Raw genomic sequence first — 25235 nt, forward strand, 5'->3', positions numbered from 1 at the left:
TGAAGAATACAATGCGTGTAGTTGTGCGTTGTGTAACTTTTTCCATTCTCTATGGCCGATATATCTGTTGTAATTATTACTGCATTATAATTAAAAATAAGAAACAAGACTTAATTTAAAAACACTAGCTTGTCCAACATTACTCAAAATGTCTCACCACTGACGTGGACAAGCCATAAGTAAGTGAGCATGCGTGTTTGAATGTGTAAAGCAGGCCTGCACAAACGGCGCTCATTGAGCGCGGCCACTCCTTCGGAGCGGGAGAGCAGTCTAACAGCTCGCCGGAAAGGTACGTCGGAATGACATAGCCCTATAGGTAGAGGATAGTCCACGCACCTATCTGGAGTAGTGTGTATTATCAGTAGCTATTTCACTTTGCCTATCTATGGCTACATAATGGAGGAATCTAAAAGACCGAAAAGTGATCATCAGGCAAATTCTTTCAATATTGCATGGGAAATGCTTATTTTTTCACAGCAGCTGGAGTCAATACTTATCTGCCACAGAAATTTGAAAGAAAGAGGAAAACAGAATATAATGCGCCAATACTAGTCCACACATAGAGATACGATGGTTTTGTTGGTGAAGATCGCAGTAAAAAGGTTCAGGAGTTTAAAGGTGCATTATTACATGATCTTCAGCAATTTAAATATCCCTCTTCTGGGAAAAGGTCAGCTCATTGTTGATATGTTGAATAAATTACGGGATTTCAGTCGTAAACTTACACTTTTCGTAAGTCAGTTTCGGGAAGGTAATATGACTCATTTCCAACGATAGAAACTGCTCGTGATGAAGCCATGTTAAACGATTATGTGCAAATATTAATTGAAATTCAAAATGAATTTAATTCTAGATTCCAAGATCTTGTCTTAATTGGAACGAAGTTTAAAGTTATCATAATAAATTTCTTCAACACCAGTTGAAACAGTGTCATAAGATTTACAGCTTGAACTTATTGATCTTCAATGTGTCCTAAGGACTAAAGACCGTTTGATTGATACTACTAATCTGGTTGAGTTTTGCAAGACTAAACCTCAGCAATAATATCAAGCTAGCTGTGAAATGATTGCTATGTTTGGCTCAGCATTTATATTTGTGAGCAACTGTTTTCTATTATCAAATTTAATAAAAGCAGACATCGAACATCTGTAACTGATGTTTCATTACGATCAGTACTGTTTATTTCAGCTGCCAACAGCATAAAACCCCGTTTTGATGTACTGATAAATATTGTCTTAACTGGGCTAAACAAAATCCCTCCATAACATTATCTACTTTTGTTGATCGATGGAAATCTAATAGAGCCAATTGGCTAGTATATATCCATCGATTCATAGAGTCATTCAACCTAAGAGCCAACTGGCTAGTCTCTGATATTGAGACAACTCATCCTGCCTAAGGTTTTTCCGTGGTTTTCCTAAGGCGCTAAGACAAATGTCGGGATGAGCCCTAAAAGAAATGGGCCACGGACCTGCACTCATATCCCCATGAATCTCCCAAATTAACAATTACATCTCTCCCCCCTCTTCGCAATTGAGCCATCATATAGCCAAATGGCTGGTCTCGAAATTGAGACAAATCAACAAGGCTCATGACCTCCTACATAATAGCCAAATTGGCTAGTCTCTTATATGAGACAACTCATCATGCCTAAGGTATTCCGTGGTTTTCCTCAGGCGTAAGACAAATGTCGGGATGAGCCCTATAAGAAATGGGCCACGGACCTATATGCCCTTCCCCATATATATTCCACCTTTATTATAAATTATGTATGCCCTAGTTCAGATAATATTAATAGTCTATTAAACATACGAGGTCACTCAATAAGTCGCAAATTGAAAGGACAGGGACCTCTCAAATTGCAGGTTAGAATTCACGGCGCTTCTTCCGACGGCCTTCAAATGCTTTGTCATCGAACAACGGATGACGGCGTCTTGCCATCCTAACGGCAAACACCAGCCAACTCCTCCTCGTCCCGTTCCGTGATCAAGTGATCAATCTCAGCCCCCCTCGCGTATGTGGTACCTAAGAGGTTACGTCCAATTTCGGCTTCCCCTTCAAAATTTTCTAGAGCTCCTTCAGGGGAGCAGCGTAACCCGGAGTGAGACTAGTGGCCAACAGGCTTGGAGCTCACATATTTAGTTTTGTACAGCCCCCAACCCCTTGCAAGGACGCGTTTTGCGTACCTTTTAAATTTTCCTCCCAATTCTCCTTCGATTTTTCGATTTTCGACTGATAAATAAAAATATAACAAAATGATATTGTGTATTTAAGTAGCTATAGAGTTTCTATTACTTCTGTATCATAAATATTTCTTTCTTAATTAATAATAGTCCAAGATAGTTTTGTAAACACTGAACGGGAATTCATTTCATGAACACTCGTACTAGTAGGCTACTTTTGTGTGCATTTTGTACGAGATCATCCCTTCTTCCAATCCACCCTTATACAGAGCGCAGCCAATATCTGCATTCCGCTCTCGAGCTGTGAGCCGATTCGGAGAGCGCAAACCTTGTGCAGGCCTGGTGTAAAGGCATCACATGTTTGAGAGCGTGTAGGGTCTATTTGTGGAACTGTGTTTGTTTGCGGGCATGTGCGTGCTTACAAGCGTGAATGCATGTTTCAGTACAGTACTTGAATCCATCTATATGTGTATGTGTAAGTGCGTGTGTATGTGTGAATGTCGATATGTGAATGTGTGTATACCCTACATGTATAGGCCTACGTGGGTAAGCCGCCTGAGTGATTCAAGCACCTGAAAACTGTCAGCATTTACTATCGACGATCACTTGCTTCAAAACCATTTAGATGTTCGGTTTTTAAAGATGATCGTCACATGTGATGAAAAATTTAATCTCTCACGCAGTCAAGATAAAAGGAAGCAATGAGTATTTCATAATGAAAATAGCAAACCTTGATTTTATAAAAGACAGTCTTATTTTTTGGTACAATTTTGATGGCATATTTAACTTCGAACTTGTTTCCAATTGTTTGACCATTGATAACAGACCGTATTGTCAAGAGGATCTTAGTTTAGAGAGTTTTTGCCATAACGTGTTTCTTCTCAATGTGTTTCGCCTCTACTGGGTGTTACTGGAAAATTAAGTTATGGTTCATTTAACGACGCTCGCAACTGCAGAAGTTATATCAGCGTCACCAGTGTGCCGGAATTTTGTCCCGCAGGAGTTCTTTTACGTGCCAGTAAATCTATTGCTACTGTTATGAGCCTGTCGCATTTAAACACACTTAAATGCCGTCGACCTGGGCCGGGATCGAACTCGCAACCCCGAGCACAGAAGACCAATGCTATACCAACTACACTATCGAGGCCGACGGGTGTTACTGACAAGGGAACCTTCTATCATGGTGAATTGAAAAGGCGGTAATGCCGTATATTTTTGGAAAGAGGAAGCAAAAGTAAGTCAGCAGGTGAAATTTTTCCGCCTGATCTCCATAGGGATAAAAGTTATGAGACTTTAAATTTAACATGGCAGTCTGTGGGAAGTGACTCAATGTGCATACTTAAAAGTTAAAATGAAGTTGTTTTTGAAGCCACTGGATTGCAACCGAGATATTCAGCTGTTGTGCATCTGAATTGCAAACAATATGGATATCTACCTTCATGCAATGAAGAAATTCTGGGCGAAAATACTTGCGAAAGCATATCCTTCATTTCTGCCTTCCGCATATTCGCTGAATCAGAAGCAGATGATTTGATGTTATACGAGTCAGCAAGTTTATTTTTAGGAAACATTTTCTGTGAATCGGCTGACAGAAGATACATTGGGGAGGAGATTTGTCCGTCCATGGAAATGACTGGCGTACGTCGTCGCAGCCTCTGATACTACTGTGGGATAAAATTTCTTCCCTCCTTTGAAACGCAGGGTTCGTCCGAAGTGAATCTCTTTTTTCAAATCGACTTTGATCAGTGTTGAGGATCTAGCGAAGAGTGAAGCCGCGATTGATGAACAACTGCTTCATCTTCGACACGAAGCTGTCTGATTTCTGCTTCACCTCTGTCTCTTTGCTGCGAAGTTTCTACTCACTTTATGCGCCACAGAACGAGAAACGGTATGATTCCGCTGCTTGAATCTCCATACCCACGAGTCAGAAGCTCTGAAGTTAAGACGGTCGTCAGGATCAATTTGAGGCGCCCGAGATCAAAATGGGCTATGTCATAAAAAGTAAATTTCAAGAAAACAGCAAAAATTTCCTACATCTCATACAATGCTGGTACAAATGCGGGAATGCATCTAATTGATGAAGACGACTATAGTAAACATGCCTACCATGTTCATTTAAATCATAGTGTCCAAATATTTGTTTTGTAAGAAAATTAAATTTAAGATATCCCATTTTGATGCATTTATTTTGAAATTCGTTACTCTAATTTTATATTAATTGATATAATGATGCTTTTGAACATGATTTTTTAAAATCAAGTTTTCAAATTAATTTAAATTTATTTATAATACCAGTATTTACAAATTAGTTACAAAACAAGTACAAAATTGGAAGTCTTTTAGAATATTATTATAGTAATTACAACGTATTACAGAAATTACAACAAAAACACTCTTCAAACATGTACACAAGTATCTTTATCAAGACAAAAGCATGTACCAAGGCCATCTGCGTCCTCTTCTCCATCTTCCTCGCTTTCTGGGACTTTCCCGGCCATGCGGATTTGCAGGTATATCTGCAAACGGGCATCTCCTTCCCAGGACAATCCAAAATGTTTCTGCAGCAATCCTTCTACGTCTCTGATTTTTAATGGATTGATACTTCCAACTTTCTTAGATACAGAGGGCATTGATGCCCCGCGGAAGCATTTCCCTCGTTTGCATAGTCCATTTGATAAATACTGATTGCTCTGAAAGCGAAAACATGCTTCTCCTTTGAATTGGACGACTGTTCCCTTTCTACGGAGAAAAAGACGTGTAACTTCTGAGATCTTAAATGGAAGGGCACTGGTCGGTTTCATCATGTCTTTTGCAAATTCCTTCCACTCACGGATTGGACATTCTTCATTTCCAACCTTGATTATAGTTGCATGCTTCCCAATGTTAGTATGATATTCTTCTGGCAACACAATCACCTCTTCCTTTTTTATTTGCTTCTCCACGTTTCCGAATACCCTATCACAAGGTAGAGAACTGTGTCCAACGACAGGGAATAGAACCTCCACAAATTTGAGGGATGATGGAGCTTCATTGTAGAACCACCAACAGATCATCGATATCATAATAGAATTTTTGTTTTGAGACCCGCATCCATCTGAGACTAGACGAATCTTCTCAATTCCAATCAGATCAGTAGATGTCAGTCTATGATGAATAATAGATGCAACTTCAGAACTTCCTTTAGGTGACTCATGTTCCATCCATGTGTAAGAAAATACATTGTCTGGTCTCAACGTTTTGTCTTGTCTCTGCTCAACTACTGCTTCATTGTACATGTAATACTGCCTAGCATAATATGTTGCTTGATCAGGAAGACGTGGAAGCACCAAATTCTGCTGACAGTCAAAGATCAAAGTGAGAAGGCCTGGAGACATCTCATTCATGATTTCATAAAAGCTTTTCCCTCTTAACAGGTGAATACGTTGAGTAGTCATAGCCTGCAATCTTCTGTCTTGATTTCCAGATCTGATTATCTCTTTGTTTTGCAGACATGTTGAACAAACATCTTTTTGTGGCACACCGAAAGCGAGGTTGAATTTTCTAGTAAATATAGATTCGAAGAATCCGTATTTTACTCTTGGTAAGCGTTCTGTTGGGGCATATTTTTCATTATACAATCTCCAGCAGTTTCGGATCGATTTTAGCTCCTTTCCTACATACACTTTTTTGGAACCTTGGCGACTATAATGGGCTTCCCTGCCAGGCAGCATCCGTATAAACTTTGTCACAGACTCACGGCATAGTCTGAATTTACCTTCTTTTCTGTCTCCACCACGATTCTCTTTTCTGCATTTATCTGTTTCATGGTAAATCTTCAGAAGCCGACCAAGTCGTCCATTGCTGATATTTGGAATAATTGCCAGGAATAGTTTTTTACAAACTTGCATAGTCTTCTTGCTTTCTGTCCTTATGAAAAAATGAAGCAGAATAATTCTTTTTTCCTTTGTTTCCTTTCATGATGGGCTGTGTACTAACATGTTTCAAAATGAACTCATCTTGAGATTTGTTATCAGGTTTACTCAAGAACAGATTGCTGAAGTATGAAGCATCAGAAGGAGTGATCCTGAAACATTCTAGTTTTCTCTGTGCATGCTTACAAGCAGGAAGTGTGACTGGCCTCCTCATACGAGAATATCTAGAAAATACAAATTTTTCCCTTTACAGAAATTATTACTTTTATATTTCACGTTCTTTAACTTTATAATATATTACATTATTATTATTATTATTATTATTATTATTATTATTATTATTATTATTATTACATAAATTTCAATGCATGTGTAGACTATACATTTCATAAACGCGATATAATAAGACTAAGTTTTTAAATAATGCGCAATTTCACGTAATTTATTCGTACCTAACATTCTTTTCCTTCAGTCTTTTCCATTGTTGTGGATTTGCTATCCTCTTCCTCCCCCCTTCAACAGGCTGTAGATGTCCCATAGTCGAGAAGCCGTCCATTGTCGCAATAAATGTAAAGCTGTTGTGTCCAACACCTAACCATAAAACTATAAAATAATATTTTACTAAAGATTCCATAAAGATAAAAGACGTAATATTTTAGTAGCAATAATTCATAAAATGATGCCTATTACGTTAAATTACAACAAAATTTTATATAGCAGTACAGTCCTTACCTTATAAATTAGAACATAAATGAATACGTATAATTACTGTGTAACTAAGATCTCAACCATGTTAGTTTTCTGAAAAATCTGGCGGCAGAACTAAAAACACAAGCTTTGGCACACATAGACCATTATGTTTCATGTGCTCTGGAAATATAACGCAACACTATGAAATATGGCCCATTTTGTTCTGATGAAAATAACGAATCACATATCCCATTTTGATTAATTCATTAATAATAACATATCCCATTTTGATCTATGTACTGATTTTCTCCATGCATTTACACGTCTAAAATAAACCACTTTGAAATTGAACTTTTCACTGCTGAAAGTCTTCAACCCAAACTTGCCAATGACGTCAATAACTCAATTTCCGAAAAAAGGTCACATAGCCCATTTTGATCTCGGGCCCCTCATTTGAGCCTTCACTTGTATGCCCCAAAGCCTGATAGTTCTGTCATGTATGACAGCGTTCGTACTTGACATTTCTTTGAAATGTTGCAGAACCATGGCATTAATATCTGCCATTCTAGGTTTCTTTTTCTTCTTCTTCTTCTTCTTCTTCTTCTTCTTCACTTTTGCATCGTTATCGTAAAGCATCTTCCATGTGATGAGAAGGAATCGATTTTTTTTTGCAGAGGTGAAGGATCGTCTCTTTCCGCTGACTGTGTCGTTCGTATAGTCGAGCGATTACTGCTTGTAATCGTCGTCGACTACGTTTTGATTCTTTCAGGAGAGGGACGTAAGAAGACGTGCTGATTTGCGACGACGCGATGTCTCAGTCTCTTCAGCGTCCTCTGCTTTCTGGCCGTCTTTTTGGCGTCTCGTCATTAGTTCGCCTTCTATGTCACCATAATCTTGCTGCCCATCTTCCACGTCCAAATCTGGTGTTTCAACAATATGATTGATGTGTACGTTTCCACGGCCCCCTGTTCGTCCTTCATTCTTCAACTGATGAAACATCCGGATGAATACGACTGACGGTTTAGCGTCACTAGTGCCAAACTCGCGCACCAGCATCTGAACCACAACTTTCGGATCCGTTTTGTATATGGCACAAATGAAACTTAAGATTAGCTGTAACACCAGAATTAGCTCGAGAAAGACTTACCTTCCCGTAATAAAAGTAGGTGATCGCATCCTAGCGATAATACGCAGTATTATTTAAAACGCACAACAACTGCAATATCTCGTTTGCAATGCAGTGACTTAAGAACAACTTCATTTTAACCTTTAAGTGCGCACATTGAGTCACTTCCCACAGACTGTCATGTTAAATTTACAGTCCCATAACTTTTGTTCCTTTGGAGCTCAGGCGGAAAAATTTACCTGCTGACTTACTTTTGCCTCCTCTTTACAAAAATATACGGCATTACCGCCTTTTCAATTCACCATGATAGAAGGTTCCCTTGTGAGCAACAATGCAATAGTTCATTGAATATAGAGAGGTCTCAGATAACGAACTGCAGATATGAACATTTGAAATTATATTATGAAACAATGGCGAAAGTTGTTTCAGTGATGTCCATCACCAATAATGCTTCACACCTTCATTAACAGAGATACAGTTGAAAAGTATGTATCTTGTTTGATTCTCGTTACGGACTTTCTTAATCGTTTCTAATGTAATTCGTGATTAAAAGTAATTGTATTTTTTCGATTAACTTACAATAATTAAATATAATTCGGAATGCACGCATGTGCCTGAGAATGCTTAAGATAAACTACAACATGCCTTACATTTTAAAGGCAAGACACTTAAGGGTACTGGGACGTGACGAGTGCCTATTTTAGCTCTTGAACTAGCAAATAACATATAGGCTCTACTGAAGCATTCCTATGTCACAGGTTTATGAAATTTATACCATGCATTAAACAATGTTTATATTATCTTTTCATGAAAAATTAAATCACTTATCTCCAATAGAATGTTTATAGGATGTCCCCAAATAAGGTAATTAGAAAATAAATTCTTATGCATGGTTCATCAGTTAGGTACACATATCTCATAGAATTTTAGTCAGACCTCTCTAATTTTTTGTGGTACAATAAGAACATATCAAATGACAAAATGAATGCACTACTTTCTTGACTAAACATCACATGTGTAAAAAATTAAAAAAAAATTAACATAATTTTTTTCCAAAATTTTCCTTAGATTTGAATTTTTAAAAATTCAATGATGAAGTTTAAAAGAAAACCACTCCATTCATTTTAAAGAGTTAATTAATATGTACCTGCCACAAAAATTTCATGACTCTATCTTCATTAGTTTATGAGATAAGTGTACCTAAGTTTTGAAAAATCAAGGTTACGGGAAAATGCAAAAAACTGAAAACGTGTATTTTGTACTTCACTCACCAATCTAGAACATTCCAGCCCCATTACTCATCCTGCTCCTGTGTTTCTTGGTCCTCTCTCCTCCTTTTGGCATTCCTCTTTCTTGTTCTGGCCTCTTTAGTCATTTGCAAAGCAAACTTTTCACAGTCTTCGAAGCGCTTCTTGTCAATGGTGTAAAGTGCAGTTTTTGTATTTGAGCCCACTTCAATGCCCAAACTCTCCAACACATTTAGTCTGCTTACACAACCATCATTAAAACAGATGACTGCATCTAATACACCCAGTTTTAAGGTTTTTAAACCCACAAAAACTGTTTTTGGGATGCGCTCCCATATACAATGATTAAAGTTTTCATTAGGGTTTTGTGTATTCCCATGTAAGCATTTTTTCAATAGCTCCTGGTTGCTGAGGTCCCTAAAGATGGGTTTTATTTCATCCATCACAGCTGGAGGCAGTGAATGCTGATGGGAATACTTATTTCCAGTGACTGAAGCTTTATTGTACCCACACCAGCAGTCTTCATCTGTACCTGGAGGACATAACGTGTGATATGGCTCCTCATCTGTGCTATACTTGTGGAAGTATATTGCCCACACTGCTCTTCTCATTTTTTCTATATCTTTTCCAGCATTCCTCCTTATGGCCAGTCCATAATAGGTTTGCAACTGATCTATTGCACTATCTGTTAGCCGCCCTCTCCCTGTTAGCGGTTTACCATCAGAACATTTTTTACCTTTCATGTCTTTACATAATTTTCTTAGTCTTGTTCCCATTCTCTTTTGCACATGTCCACAGCACTCCAGCTTACTTACGTCCACATTCCCATAAACATTTAATTCTTCAACTTTCTTATATCCCTTTGAGTCCCCATCTCCTAAGTAATTCACATACCTGACCTGATATAAATTCTCAGACCTCTGAAAAATTTTTACTACTCCATCGCTCTCCATCCCACCACTGAAGCCATCATAATTTTTCATGCAAACATTTCCAGGCTGGTCTGATTTACAATTATGGCAGAATTTTGTCAAACATTCGACATAAATTACTTTCCCATTGTCTAGTGGAGTTGCAGTGATGACACCATTGAGGGAAGTGTGGCCTCGCTTCTGCCAGGACCCATCGAAAGCAGCAGTTATGTCCCTACTGTTTTTATTTTAGAGCCACTGCTTCTTCTATAGCATTTGTCATAGATTTTTTTGCTACTTCTTCCAGACATTTCAACAGCTGGGAAGTGCAGAAATTAAATTTGGCAGTTGGTGGTGGGAGATCCATTATACCACACAGAGTTTGTGCTGGCTTCCTGCCTCTGCCAATACTTCTCATTCCATATACAAATCTTAAATTTACTTCATAACATTTTGTTTTCCCTACCTTATTGGATGTCATACTTGAAGCAGACTCTTTACACTTACCGTAAAGCGGGGTGACTTTGAACGCCGAGGTGACTTTGAACAGTAATTTAGCGCCCTTCTAAATTAAATGCTGTACCCTATTGCGAAAAAACTGAACTAATTTATTGACAACTTAAACAGTTTTTTCGCAATTGGCTACAGCATGTAATTTAGAAAGGAGCTAAATTACTGTTCAAAGTCACCTCAGCGTTCAAAGTCACCCCACTTTACGGTATTACAAACAACAGACAGTGTAGTTGCAAGCCCTCGCCTACTATTTTTATTTTCTGTAAGTTCAACACAGTCGACGCCACTACAATACTTACACTGTACAGTTTTCTTCACCAAATTAGATAATAATTGAATGTCCACAATGATAAAACCCTTTGAATATCTCTCATCACTAAAATAAAAGTTGTCATCACACTCAGGTTTTATGTGAGACAATTTTCTTGCAGAAGCTGAATGCACTTCTCTACTGCAGCTAGGCTCTGACAGGTTATGTTCACTTATATTATGTTTGCTTTTACTTACATTACCATTAAACACTGGTTTTCTTTTGCCAAACTTCTTTAATCTGCCCATTTTTACTACACACACACACACACACACACACACTAATAATGCTGAATAAAACTGATGCAAATAACACCACAAAGATTCTTTTTGCAACAAAATTTACACGAGGTTATTCAAAACAAAACAGGAGTGATTTCCACTGGGCTGTGTTATGCTCTTTGCAGTTTCAGAGTATCCAGAAGCACCAACAACAGCAAAGAAATTTACCCGGTCAAAATATTCCAATAAATAGCCCAGAAATTATAACATATTTAATAAGTTGAATTGGGCATTTAAAAAAGGGGCGTGCAACTACGACGCCATTTTTAGGGCATTTAAACCCAGAAACCCCTACAATATATATATATATATATATATATATATATTTTGGATAGAGAATTTATTCAAGAATTCGAAAACAATGAAAACAAAAAATGACATTTTTGGCCGATTTTCACGTCCTAGTACCCTTAAGATGGAGTACAGTAAAATTCATTAAACAAAGTTACAATGAGAAGAAAATTAAATTAAATTACACAGTTTTACGGAAATTGCTGGAACTGGCAATCTGCAGCAACACATCCTCTTGATTCACCATAAATAATATTCATATAGGCAAGTTCAGTAAACATTATCATTTTTTTTAATATTCAATTATTTATAACTGTTTTTATGTCTTACAAGTCACAAAACGATCAACCGTTACATAAATTGGCGATGGGTATCTTGCAAAACTAAGAAAAAGTATAATTGTAACAATTGTAAACGAATTAGTTCCGATTAAGACATCAATGCAGTGGCGTGCAATCTTGTGATTAGTCTAATTTTTACTGATTACTATAACGCTAGATTATGAAAACATTTTGATGTGTTATTAGACTAGACGGCAGTTTGGAAGGCGGTCGGCTGCTATATGCGCCGTAGCATTTCTGGCATATGGCGTCACAAGCTTGTACAGCAGAACCAATCTGAATCAGTATGTAACAAGTACTTTCCAAGTTCGTTTGTTCACGTGCGAGTGTTTCAATACATTGAATAAATAAAACTAACATTTACTATGTGTGTGTAAGATAAATAAATGGAAGAAGAGACTGTAAAAAAAAAACAAGTATTGCACAGGCAGGTGCGGAAAATATTGTTTAAGGTGTATAATTATTTTAAAAACGTTGACAAGCACAACGCTGCCGGCCATCTTGATGCTGGCTGCAACGTTGCCAACGCGCAAGAAACGACTTCAGAAGCATGTGGTGTGGGATTGAGAACCGTGCAAAGAATATTGTTAGTGAAGGAAAGAGGGTTTGTTTGGTGCCATTCTTACAGTAATCAACGGCTAAGGTCATTATTGTCTTTTGATAATTTAAATTCTCTCCTGCGCTATTTGTATTGCACGTGCTCGTGAAGTACGATGTGGCAATGTTGTACGCTGCCTTGCCCTCTCTATCTGTCTCTCTCTACGCAAACGCTAGCAGACTACCCCTTCCAAATTGCCGTCGACTCTAGCAGACAGCGGATTTTTGGTCCCTACACATCGACAAGACGTAAGGAAGGAGCGTAGCAATGAGTTCAATGACCTCCCAGCGACTCACCTACGCCTAACGTTCAGTATCGGGACCGAAAATCCGCTGTCTGGTTTATTAGCAATCCAGTTTCTGTCGATCACTAAGAAGCCGTAAAGTCATTCTAATATTTATTACAATCCTACTTAGCTTTACTATTGATTTATGAGTACCAAATTTTATTTAATTTAATGCCCTAATCTACCCGTCCAAGTCCTCTCTACTCTCAGTGAAGTTATTGGTGCGTTGTTCAATTTCATTCACTTCATTCAGTGTTCTGCCCAAGGGCAGGTCTTTCACTGCAAGCCCAGCCTTCTCCAATCTTTCCTATTTTCTGTCTTCCTCTCTATCTCCTCATATGACTCATATATATTAATGTCGTCTATCATCTGATATCTTCTTCTCCCGTTCACCATTCCTTCCAGTGCATCCTTCAGTAGGCAGTTTCTTCTCAGCCAGTTACCCACCAATTCTTTTTCCTCTTCCTGATCAGTTTCAGCATCATTCTTTCTTCACCTACTCTTTCCAAAACAGTTTTTCAATTAACACCCTGTATTTAAGATCTCCATCATCGTACAAGATAACACTACTAAGAGTAACTAATGAACCGGTTCTCTGATCCAGGTCATGGCTTGGTACTCAAGTCTAAAATCACCACATGCTGTACGCATGAGGGATGGGTACCTCCAGACATTGCAAGCTTACGTAAAGATGGATGGAAACAATCTCTCATTCTTCGGACAAGGGACTGGAAACATTGGCTACTTTTATTAGGTGGACCGTATCCAGTCCGAATTCTATTTAGTAAAGGAGTTCGACGCCCTGAGTGTACAACTGGTCAGTGGTCGTACAAGGTGAATTCACTATCCTCGTAAGTAGTGACACAAGAAGTAATTTGGTTTTTTTAGGGTAAGGGCGGTAAGAATTTTGTCTATACCATTTTCATGATAAGTCTTATCATAAGTTATTGTGATGTGATGTGGGATTAATGTGGGGAGCTTACAAGAAAGCCTCTGCGAGGTATATTTTAATTAGGTGCGGTGCGGGGAGGTACTGATGAATGGAACACCGCTCTTCCTAGAATTGACCATAGATATTATAATAATTGAAACTATTTTATATTTTCTTTCTGAACAATAATAACATTTTAATTGATATTTTAAAATAAGGAACATTTAGAAAATTGGATGTTTGGTAATTTAACTGTTATCTTATTATCAGAACTAGGAATCCTGTACTAAAACTGTTAAGTTGAGTGATCTTGACTATATCTGTACCGAATGAAAAGTAATAGCGCATCTCTCAATGTCAGTGAACCAGAACAACAAACATGTACAGCGGGATGGTAACCAAACATGTGATTCAATCGTCCACAGCCTTAGAATAAGAAAATAATAAACGATTAATATAAAAACAATAATTTGTAATTATGAACTTCTTAATTCCCAATCTAAAATCATTTATCAATATACATAAAAATAACATACAAAGTATACACTTATGTTTCTAGCCTCATTACAACAAATAACAACGAACATTTTCATTTTGTCAAAAGAAATACTCCTTTTATGTTCAGAAAAAAATAAAGACAATATTTGTAGCCTACTCTGAAAATATTCGTTCTACGTCACAAGGCGTTACTGGAGAAAATCTGAAATACGATACAGTATATCTTGCTATCATCAGGTGAACAACTAGTTTGTGAATCTAATAGTGTATCTCGTATGTGACACATAATATTAAACCCATAATTTTTTCAAGAATTTTTTTTTTTTTTTCATTTCTATTGTAATGACAGCTAGGAAGTTCGTATCGTAACTGCGATGTTGGACTTGAACTGTAACGCAACCGAATACATACTGTAGCACCACGAGACGTCAACATTTAACAAAGAATAATCCAGAAAAAAAAATAAACGTGTTACATACAGTACTCCTGTTTGCATAACTATTTAATAACAGATGAGTTTACTTTTTTGGAATCATGCATAATATTAACATTACGTATCGGTAAATAATACAATAATAACAGAATAACTCGCTTTGTTCAGAACCTAAAATATTAATATAAATTAACAATATTCTTCAAACTATTCACGACTCTACACAGTTGTACAGAATTATTTGTGTTGTTTATGTGAACAGTTGTACAGAATTATTTGTGTTGTTTATGTGAACATACTGTGTATCGTCTGTAGTGAGCGGGTGCAGTGCGAGGCGCGGATGACATCTGTACTCCTCGCTGTACTCAACTGAAATCTGCTGTTTTGGTACGAACTTCCTACCTAACATGCTTATTATAGAGCCTTGGACCGAAGTTGCTACTGTGATTATAAACTACAGTTGTGGTATATTTAGGCTCTGTCAGACATATGTTGTCCGATCTTTTAGTTTTATATTTATGTGAATACAAATTAAATATATTTCGGTTTTTATGAACGAAATTCAATAAGACATTGTTATAAATTTTATGGATATCAAATACTTTAAGTTCAGAATACAACAGTTCTCAGGGATAAACAAGAGGCTTATTAAGACATTTTTATTATAACCTACTTCTCTGTAGCAGTGTCATTGGTATGATGGTGTGAGGTAGGTACTTTTTTTTATGTTTAATATTGGTCGACCAGCAAACTTGCTATACAGACCACTGTTAAATGATGGAATATCACATGCAGAATATCATGCTGAGGTTGGCTCTAAAGGCTCCTCTAATTAATTTAAATTAGTTAATTAAACATTTTTGTGAATTATGTGAACAAAAATATGATGATTTTCTGTGTTAAATTTATGAAGAGTCGTCAGTATCACCAAGAAGGATGTCTTGAGGGAGTTTCCTTTTAAGTCGAGATGGCTGACAAGATCTTGCTCCAATGTTATATGTCACAGCTCCAGGAACACCAGGAAGTTTGTTGAAGAAAGATTTTGACATTGAATGGATGTACTGTTCTAGTGGAAGAATTCCCAATTCTTGATGCAGTTGTTGATTTCTTACAAACCAGGGGACATTTGTTGCAGTACGCAGGAACTTGTTCTGGAGAACTTGTAGGCGATGCATGTGTGTCTTATTTGCTGTCCCCCACACTGGCGCTGCATAAGTTAAAAGAGGTCGTACAAGCGAGGTGTAGAGTAGCATTGAACAGTCCAATCCAATTTGTGAACGTCTATTAACCAAAGGGTATAATTTTCGAATTCTAGAAGAGGTTAGTGTAACAATGCGAGTTATATGGGCATTCCATGTAAGTTTCGTGTCTAATAGTATTCCCAAATATTTGACAGCTTCTTGACTAGAGAGCCATGTAACTTGTTCATTTAGAAGAACCAAAGGAGGTGGATTATGAATAGGCCTTAAAGAGAAGATTTTTAGCTTCTGTCTTGGTAATGTTGAGTAGTAATCTCCAGTCAGAGAACCATTTAGATAGCTCCTGTAAGGATGTCTGAAGAGTGCTGATTGCAGTATTTAGGTTACTATGAGAATAAAAGAGAACTGTATCGTCAGCATACATAGCTATGTGTGACGGTTGTAAACATGGAATGTCATATGTGAAGATATTGAAGAGAAGTGGTGACAGTATAGATCCTTGTGGTACTCCGGCTAAAACTGGACGAAGCGTTGATTTAATGCCATCTATACGTACTGAGAACTGGCGCTCAGATAAAAAACTTTTCACGATGCGTGTGAGATAGTCAGGAAAACCAATTCTATATAATTATAGCATTAGACCATCATGCCAAACAGTATCAAATGCTTGGGCAATATCCAGAAACACAGTGGCAGTATACTGTTTTTCTTCAAAGCCTTTTATAATGGATTCAGTGACTCTTTGCAGTTGGTGTGTTGTGGAATGTTTTGGACGAAAGCCAAACTGAAAATCTGGTGTTATCTTGTTTTGGAACGTAAATTTACAAATGCGATGATGAATAACCTTCTCAAACAATGAGGTAGGTACTAAAAGCACAACCCCATCCTGTAATATACTGTAATATAGCTTGTACTAATGCGAGGTAAATCATTCGTAAAGTATGGATAATAAAAATAATTTTGTAGCACAATAAAATTGTGAGTATTTTTTCTTAATTTACTGCAAAGAAAAAGAACATGTTTATCCCAATGTAAGTGTTGGTCGAATATTATTCCGAAATACTTCACTTGAGAATCATTTAGAATAGAACAGTTACAACAGTTATATTATTATTATTATTATTATTATTATTATTATTATTATTATTATTATTATTATTATTATTATTATTATTATGCTACGAACTGTCATGCGGGGTAGACGTGTTTGCTCGTAGCTGCGCTGGTAACAGTGTTTATAGTTGCGTCAATCGGCCTACATATTGTCATACGGTGAAAATCAGTATGCCGGCAAGCAAGGATACCTGCCCGGCTTGTAGTGCTGCGTTCTTCGGAAGGCAGAAATTCTTGAAGTGTGCGGGGCCTTGTGGCTTTAGATATCATCTTGACTGCATCAATTTGGGAGATGCAGAGTATGACTTATACATGGAGAGAGGCAACTCATCCTATAATTGTGAGCGTTGTATTAGTGCTTCGAAGACGTCGCGTGGTGATGAAACTCCTGTGGGTTCTAAAAAACTAGTTTCTCCTGTGAAAAAAGCTATTTCGCCTACAAGAGAACTCAAGCTGCCTTCTCTGCCTTCTGTGGATTCTCTATCTGCCCAGGTAGAAACTGTAAGGTAAAAAAGTATGACCATATTGGATACTCTTAGTGACATATTGGACTATGTTAAAAGTCTTCATAATGAAATGTTAGAAATTAAGAATGAGAATGCGGCACTGAAAATTCAGATGGCCGAAATTTTGGACAAAAGAATTTGCTCTACAAATTCGGATCAATCAAATCCGAAAGTACTTCAGCAGGTTAATGCTAGTTGCATCAGAAAATCATACAGTCAGGTGTTGTCTCAATCAGCACCTGCGTCATCAAAACAAAGTAATCCAGGTACTGCGAAGTCAGCGTCTTCTTCAAATGTTGTGACTACGCAACTTACGGCTAATGAGGTCGGATCCCCTTCACCTCCTATTGACGGTGAGGGATTTCAAGTTGTAGCAAAAAAGCGCAAAGTTCGTAAAGTCACTCAGGGTGTGTTAACATCTAGTGCGCTGGAAACAGTTCCAGTTAGAGCTAAAATGAAATCTCTTTTTGTTTCTAGATTCAGTCCGAAAGTTAATGGTAAAAGTATTGAGGATTCTCTAAAGAACCAACTTACGCTAAGTTCTCTGGTAGTAACCAAATTAAAGACAAAATATGAAACTTATTCCTCTTTCCATATCTCGGTTGAGGAAAAAGATTTCCACTTAATTAACAACACTGGTGTCTGGCCAGTCGGGTGTCTTATCGCACCTTTCTATGGTAAATTGAAACCGGAGCAACACTATGCTTCTACTGCTAGAGAACCTGAGGGATCCAACGGGAATGCCTCTTAGCTTTACCATTGATATACAATGTATAGTTCAATCAATCATCTTGAAATATATTATCAAAACGTCAGAGGATTAAACACTAAAATTGATGAATTTTTCGGTAATGTTGTTAGTAATGCTGACACTATTATCTGTTTGACAGAAACATGGCTTCAAGAGCTTGTTGAGTATAATAATTTATTCCCTAATTATTATACCATTTTTCGTGGTGATAGAAAATTTGAGGATACCAATAAAACCCGTGGTGGTGGTGTCTTAATAGCTGTCAACAATCAAATACCTGTAGTATACCGGAGACATGACTTAGAATTCATTAGCGAGTGTGTATGGGTTCAGATTCCTATGGAAGACGGATTCAATTTGTTAATTGGTAATCATTACTTTCCACCTGATACTGATCCAAAGTTTCTAAAATCTTATCTAATTTTCTTGAAAATCATCTCGATACACACAATAATAGAGTAGTTTTTCTCGGCGATTTTAATACTCCTGGTATGAATTGGTCATCTGGTTGTTGTGCTAATAACATCCATTACTACTCCAAAATTAAGGCTCAAGAGTTATTTTCATCTTCTTGCTTTCTTGGATTGAAACAAGTAAATTCAACAGTTAATAACAAAAACTTACTTGATCTTGTATTTACAAATTTAACCGAGACTGAGGTCAATCTGGCCACTCACTCGCTAGTCTCGCAGGATGACTATCATCCTCCCTTAACAATAACTCTTGAAGTTACACTAAATTTTTCTCCCCAGAATCAACAAAATTCTTTCCCAAATTATTCTCAAGGTGATTACTTGAATTTATATTGGAGTCTATATAATTACGATTGGTCCTGTGTTTACCAAACTGTCGATGTTAACGAAGCAGCTAGCTCACTATGTTCAGTAGTTAATAGTGTCATATCCCAGGCAGTTCCTGTCACTCGAGTCAAAAGGTCTAGTTATCCACAATGGTTTTCTAACACCTTACGTAAACTTATTAGAAAGAAAGACCATGCACATAAAAAATATAAAAAATTCAAAACTGAATTTTATTATCAAACATTTTCCTACTATAGAAAACTTGTGAAATCTAAAATTAAATCGGATAAATTATCATGGCTTCAAAATATTAATGAAAATCTTAAAACGGAACCAAAAAAGTTTTGGAAATATGTTGAATAATTTCGGAAGACAGATAATTATCCCTCTGAATTAATTCTTAACGATAAACACATCACAGATCAGTTAGACATTGTCAATGCTTTTGCTGATCACTTCAAATCTGTTCAGACTAAACACAGCCATACATATGAAAACATTATTACGAATATAACAGACTCATTACCTGTACCTAAAGTAACACATGATGACGTTCGTAAAGCAATTAAAAAACTTAAACCAACAAAAACAACTGGCACTGACGGTATTCCAAATTTTATAATTAAAGGATGCTCTAATATATTTATTCCTCTTTTAGCTCACATATTTAATATTAGTTTGAAAAATGGTGAATTTCCCTCACTATGGAAACAAGCTGCAATTATTCCTATATTTAAAAACGGAAAAAGAAATGATGTCAGAAACTACAGACCTATCTCGATCCTAAATAACTTTTCAAAAATTTTTGAAACCATTATTCACAGACATATATCGTTTTATGTGAAAAACAAGCTCAATTCTTCACAACATGGATTTACTAAAACTAAATCCACTGTCACTAACCTGGTCACATATCTAAATCAAATTGTACCAATAATTGAAACGGAGGGACAAACTGATTCAATATATTTTGATTTCAGCAAAGCTTTTGATGTAGTTCCGCACTATATCCTTCTTCATAAGTTAGGAAATATTGGCCTTTCTGTAAGCTACGTAAAGTGGTTCGAAAATTATTTAAGTAATAGAGTTTCATGTGTAAGACTGTTTAATATACACTCTTATTCTTATAATATAAATTGCGGAGTCCCGCAGGGATCTACTTTAGGACCTCTCCTATTTATTATATTCATAGATGATATATGCAAAAGAATAAGTTCTGACTGTTTATTATTTGCAGACGATTTAAAAATTTTTCGTACAATCAAAAGTAGTACTGACTGTCAATCACTTCAATGTGACATTAATTCAGTCGCTAAATGGTCGGAAGACAATGGTATGAAAATTAACGTATCCAAAACTAATGTAATAACCTTTTCTAGAAAAACTTCTTCACTGAAATTTAATTATTATCTAAATAATGTACTAATTAACAGAACGGATTGCGTAAAAGATTTGGGAATATTCTTTGACAGTAAATTGTATTTTCATAGTCACGTTGATTACATTTACAATCACGCAATCAGAATGCTAGGAATAATACGGTCAATAACTTATTCTTTTTCCACGCCCGATTCTCTTTTAATGCTATACTATACATTGGTGCGATCGAAACTCGAATATGCATCTGTAGTTTGGAACTCGATTACAACTACGGACTCGGCTAAATTAGAAAGTATACAAAGAAAATTTATATCCTTATGTTCATTCAGATTTCTGCCCATTAATTCCGGGTATAGTTATGAGAGAAAATGTGAATATTTTAATTGTCAAAATCTATATGCTAGACGCCATGAGCTAGATTATCTGTTCTTTTGTAAAGTCCTCAAAGGTGATATATCCTGTGACTCTTTCTTAAACAATATTACCTTACGTATTCCAACAAAAGATATGAGAGCCCACAAACTTTTCTATATTAGAAATTAGAAATTTCTTTCACCAGTCTCCAGATGCATTAAAAATGCCAACATGCATGGCTGCGAATTCGATCCCTTCAATGTATAGACTTTGTTTGCTCTTGGCAACGATTTATCATTTATGTATTATTTTAGGCATTATACTCAATTAACATTGTCTCATAGTATTCCTAGTTATCCATTCATCGTCATTATTGTAATTAATTGTAATTATATTTATGTGTAATAATTATTTTTGTTTTATGTTTTTTGTTATATTTGTGCTGAACTGTAATTGGCCACTGGCTGTTGTACAGCACATTAAATAAATAAATAAATAAATAAATAAATAAATAAATAAATAAATAAATAAAATTATTATTATTATTATTATTATTATTATTATTATTATTATTATTATTATTATTATTATTATTATTATTTTTAGAAGAAGAAGAAGAACAACAACAACAACAACAACAATTGGATGTATGAATTTTTTTAATGCAAGAGCGAATTAGGAGATTTCATACCAATGAATTAGGAGATAGTCCATTAGGTTGTTAATCAAGTGCAGTAAACAAAAATCGTTGGTAAAAAAGTTGAAAAAATTAATTTTGGCAGGGTTTTCCTAGTTTCGGATCACTATGCCATGGCTTGAGATATGAAATGCACTCGTCATAAAAGCTCAGAGTATTTTCTTTGAAATCCTCTTCTTCCATTTCACTGCCAGTGACCAATATCACCTTTTTCTGTTTGGATAATTTATGTTCTTTTTTTTTTTTTTTTTTTTTTTTCCCTAGAAGTGAGCTTTGATGTCTCATTAAAACCAAAATACAGTACAAAACAGATGCTATTACATTGATCACTATGTGGTAGGTGCCATCTCTTGAAGGATGCAGCAACTAATTATCAATCCTTTCTAAGTCCGACTAGAAAATACGGACATTACATTACTTTTTTTACTTGTACAGTATGGACACGGACATAGGTCTTAAAGTACAAACTATCTATCCATACGTAATACGGACATATGGAAACCCTATCCATAAGCAATGTTATCCGTATATAAAGTTGATTGTCTAGAACTCCTACAATCTCATTGAAAACAATGCGGCGTTGTTCATAACATCTGTATTTTAGATTTCAATTATCACACAAGATCATATTCTTCCAAGAGGGACTAATAAACCGTTTGCTCTGATCCAGGTGAAGGCTTCGTACTCAAGCCTATTAACACCATAGGCTGTACGTCTGACCTGCAAGCTGACGTAGAGACGGTTGGAAACTATCTCTCGTTCTTCGGACAAGGGAATGGAAACATAGGCGATCACCGTTTCTAGTCCCGATTCTATTCAGTAAAGAGATTCGCCGCCTGGAGTATGGAACGCTGAACCTGTCAGTGAACTGATCATGTCAGGTGAGTTCACTGTTCTCATGTGTTAATAGTTCTGTAATTCCGACACAGTGAACGCATGTCTGTTAAATGCAGTACTTATGTGTGATTTCATTTAAGCCTGAATACATCTCCAAGAAATAAGCATGTTAATGTTGACGAACCTGAATTGAACTCTGAAGCTCTGCTTAAAAATTACGTCATCTGCCGTGTCATGGGTATAATGTAATCGTTAGGAACGCCGATAGGATAATCCTGCAGGAATCTGACTAATGCGGAGTGAATATGCATCAGAAGTTAGATTAATAAAACATTTACACAGAAACACAAGAAATCTTACTGTGTGTCCGTTTCCAAATTTCCCATCTTGAATAATTTAAGATGTACAGGGAACAAGATTTTGAGGAAAAACATATCGATTTAGTTTTCTAGGGGGAAGATTAAAACCACAGCAGAGTGAATTTTCTGTTCCACCTCTTCACTCTACTTTTGAAATTCAAAACTCCGTATTTCAGAAACTTCGTTTTAAAGGGGATAGTAAACCCTAACCGTCTACCCTCCCCTCCCCTCCTCCCCCAAAAAAACAGTTCATCTGTTTCTCAGATAGTCAGAAAAACGAAAGAAGTAGATAGTAGGGGGGACAAGGATGTCAATGGCAAGTGAAGTGAAGTGGAGGGAAGGAAATAAGTGTGGGTGCCAGTAGTGATTCATCACTAGTATGAGAAGTGTGGAAGTAATAGATGGGTAATGTGGGAAGTGAGAGGTGACAAAGATACGTTTAAAAGGAACATGAGTGGAAGAGTGAATTAAGTAAGTTATGGCTTACATAAATTGCGATGTAATAAGATGGGATGGCACTACAGCTGCAGCTCATGTTACTGCTTATAGTAGGCCTACATCCCAAGTATATTATCGAAACAAAATCCCAAAAGGTCAAAGTAACATCTTCCAATCTTCTTCTTTGTAATTTCATTTGACACAGAATATTGTTTCCTGCAGCCATCTTTGGTAACATACACATTTGATTCAATCCACTTTTTCCATTGTTTCATTATAGGCCTAAGTCTCACCACATCTTACATACCGGTATTGATTGCTTTGGTCAGTTATCTCACCACTGAAAAAATCACTTGGCCCCATTGCACCCTTTGTAGAATTTCCTGTTTTGACTTTTTTCCAGGGCTTTTCTTGGAATATTAAATGAATGTAATGTATGTTTGACATACAGAAGTACCATATTTAATGCCTTCAAAAGCACGGTTTGAGGTATCTTCATTCCAAAGACGTGGTTGTGCTTGGCTTTTGTTTATATTTTGTCGGCATCTAGAAATAGTGATAAAAAATCTATACTTTTAACATAATAATGCTCTTCAACTATAGGCCATCTATCCCGGAAAAATGCTGGCCATTTCTCCCTTTTTACGGGACAGAAGTGAAGAGAACAAATACAGTTAAGATAGCATGTTTAAAGATGCCTTACCTCTTTAACAATGTTTCCAGGAAGTTTTCTCACAAAATGCAGTATTTTTCTATTGTTATTTCAGGATATGTAAAATTATTGCTTGCTTACAAAATCACGAACGGCTACATAACGTGGAAATAATAACCTTATGTTTTTGCAGGCGCAACAATCACTTCGTTTAATTAACATCTGGCGGCAAACCGACTTTCATTCGAAACAGTTGATTAGAATAAAAATGAGGTTTGCCGTCTCACCCACATGGCTGTCTCTCCCAGAATTACCCTTGCAAGAAGCTAATGAAAATACGTGCTGGACGCAGAGAAGACCTCAAGAAAAGAGGAATCAAAATTTGAGTGCAAAGAGAAATCTTTTGGTAGAATTTAATGAAGCCGAAAGTGTAGTTGGGATACATAACATATTCTGTGTAGATCAGTTGAATGAGAGTTCAGTGCTATATTTTTCTATGTGGAGCGGCGTGCGGTGATGACGTTTTCCATGGAAACCCTGTATGTAGGCAACAGGCATCGAAGTCCAGTTGACCAATGGCATACGTACAGGCACTGCTTCCCTTCCCGTCATGCTACTGTACGCCACTGGTTAAGTACATTGGAGATAATGATCATGAGGTGCTGTATCATTTCGAGTCCTGCGATGGAATGGAACATAACACATACTTGTGAAAACTCCGCCATTGTAGAGATGGAGATGTGGTCGTACATTATATTTGGAATGGACAAAAAAATTGGTAAGTCGAATGAAGTTATACGAATTGTTTTTTTTTTTTTCATGAAAGTGATAATAGGCCTATATTAATGATAAAAGAATGGTTGTTAAAAGTAACGTTAAATGGTTGATTGTTTTGAGCAAACCACATTGACAGAGCAGCCTAAGGCGCCTGTCTTAACATCAGGTCTCTTTAACGAAGCAGCATAGGCTCGAATCTTACATATGGCAAATGCTTTTAAGACTATGTGTACTTATAGAATTCAATTTTTTTATTCGTGTACCACATTGGTCTAGCAGTCTAAGATGCCGTATTAACATCATATCTTTTTGATGGAGAAGTGTAGGTTTGAATCCTATATGTAGGTACAGGTAAGTGATTTTCTGTTTTCATGACAATGTATACTTAGAGACTGAAATGTTTTGTTACAGGTGAAGGAAGAGGAGAACGCGAGGAAGTAGCTGTATTACATGTACCGTATATAAATGAAGAAGGCAATAATTGTAAATTAATAAAATAAAGATATTATTACAATGGAATTGTAACATATCTGATTGCATTTATTCTTTTTCCTGTGTTTTTTCCCCCTTCAACTTAACCTTAAACCTGATCATTATGGATGTGCCCTCAGGATGTTGGAGGGGTAACCTATCCAATCCTGAACCTGTATGGAACAGTGAATGTTAGGAATGAGAAAAAGAAAGTAAAGTATGCAAAAAAAATTATTACATACGACTTGCAACTACAGAAGTTTTTATATAGTATCCAGTGTTCGTTTATTTCCCATAACAAGTATCTTACCACATAGAATATTATTACGATTTTCGATCCACCAGTCTTAA

The 25235-nt window shown here is 36.5% G+C and overlaps 1 protein-coding gene across 5 annotated transcripts in view; it reads left to right on the top strand.

The window, feature by feature from the left end:
* The window catches only part of LOC138703260 (uncharacterized), a 64647-nt gene extending 39688 nt beyond the window's left edge, over nucleotides 1–24959 (top strand). For 4 of the 5 annotated variants that reach the window (XR_011333019.1, XR_011333020.1, XM_069830995.1 and 1 more), the window contains 4 exons: nucleotides 13293–13539; nucleotides 22021–22231; nucleotides 23830–24414; nucleotides 24825–24959. Coding sequence is in view for 3 of the 5 variants with exons in the window: in XM_069830995.1 (XP_069687096.1) it covers nucleotides 13293–13442 (150 nt within the window). In the remaining 2 variants the exon portion in view is untranslated. The remainder of the gene's footprint in view (nucleotides 1–13292; nucleotides 13540–22020; nucleotides 22232–23829; nucleotides 24415–24824) is intronic. The other variant, XM_069830994.1, reaches the window with a different exon arrangement.
* Nucleotides 24960–25235: the final 276 nt, after the last annotated feature.

This window comes from Periplaneta americana, chromosome 7 (assembly GCF_040183065.1).
Source record: "Periplaneta americana isolate PAMFEO1 chromosome 7, P.americana_PAMFEO1_priV1, whole genome shotgun sequence".
NCBI lineage: Eukaryota > Metazoa > Arthropoda > Insecta > Blattodea > Blattidae > Periplaneta > Periplaneta americana.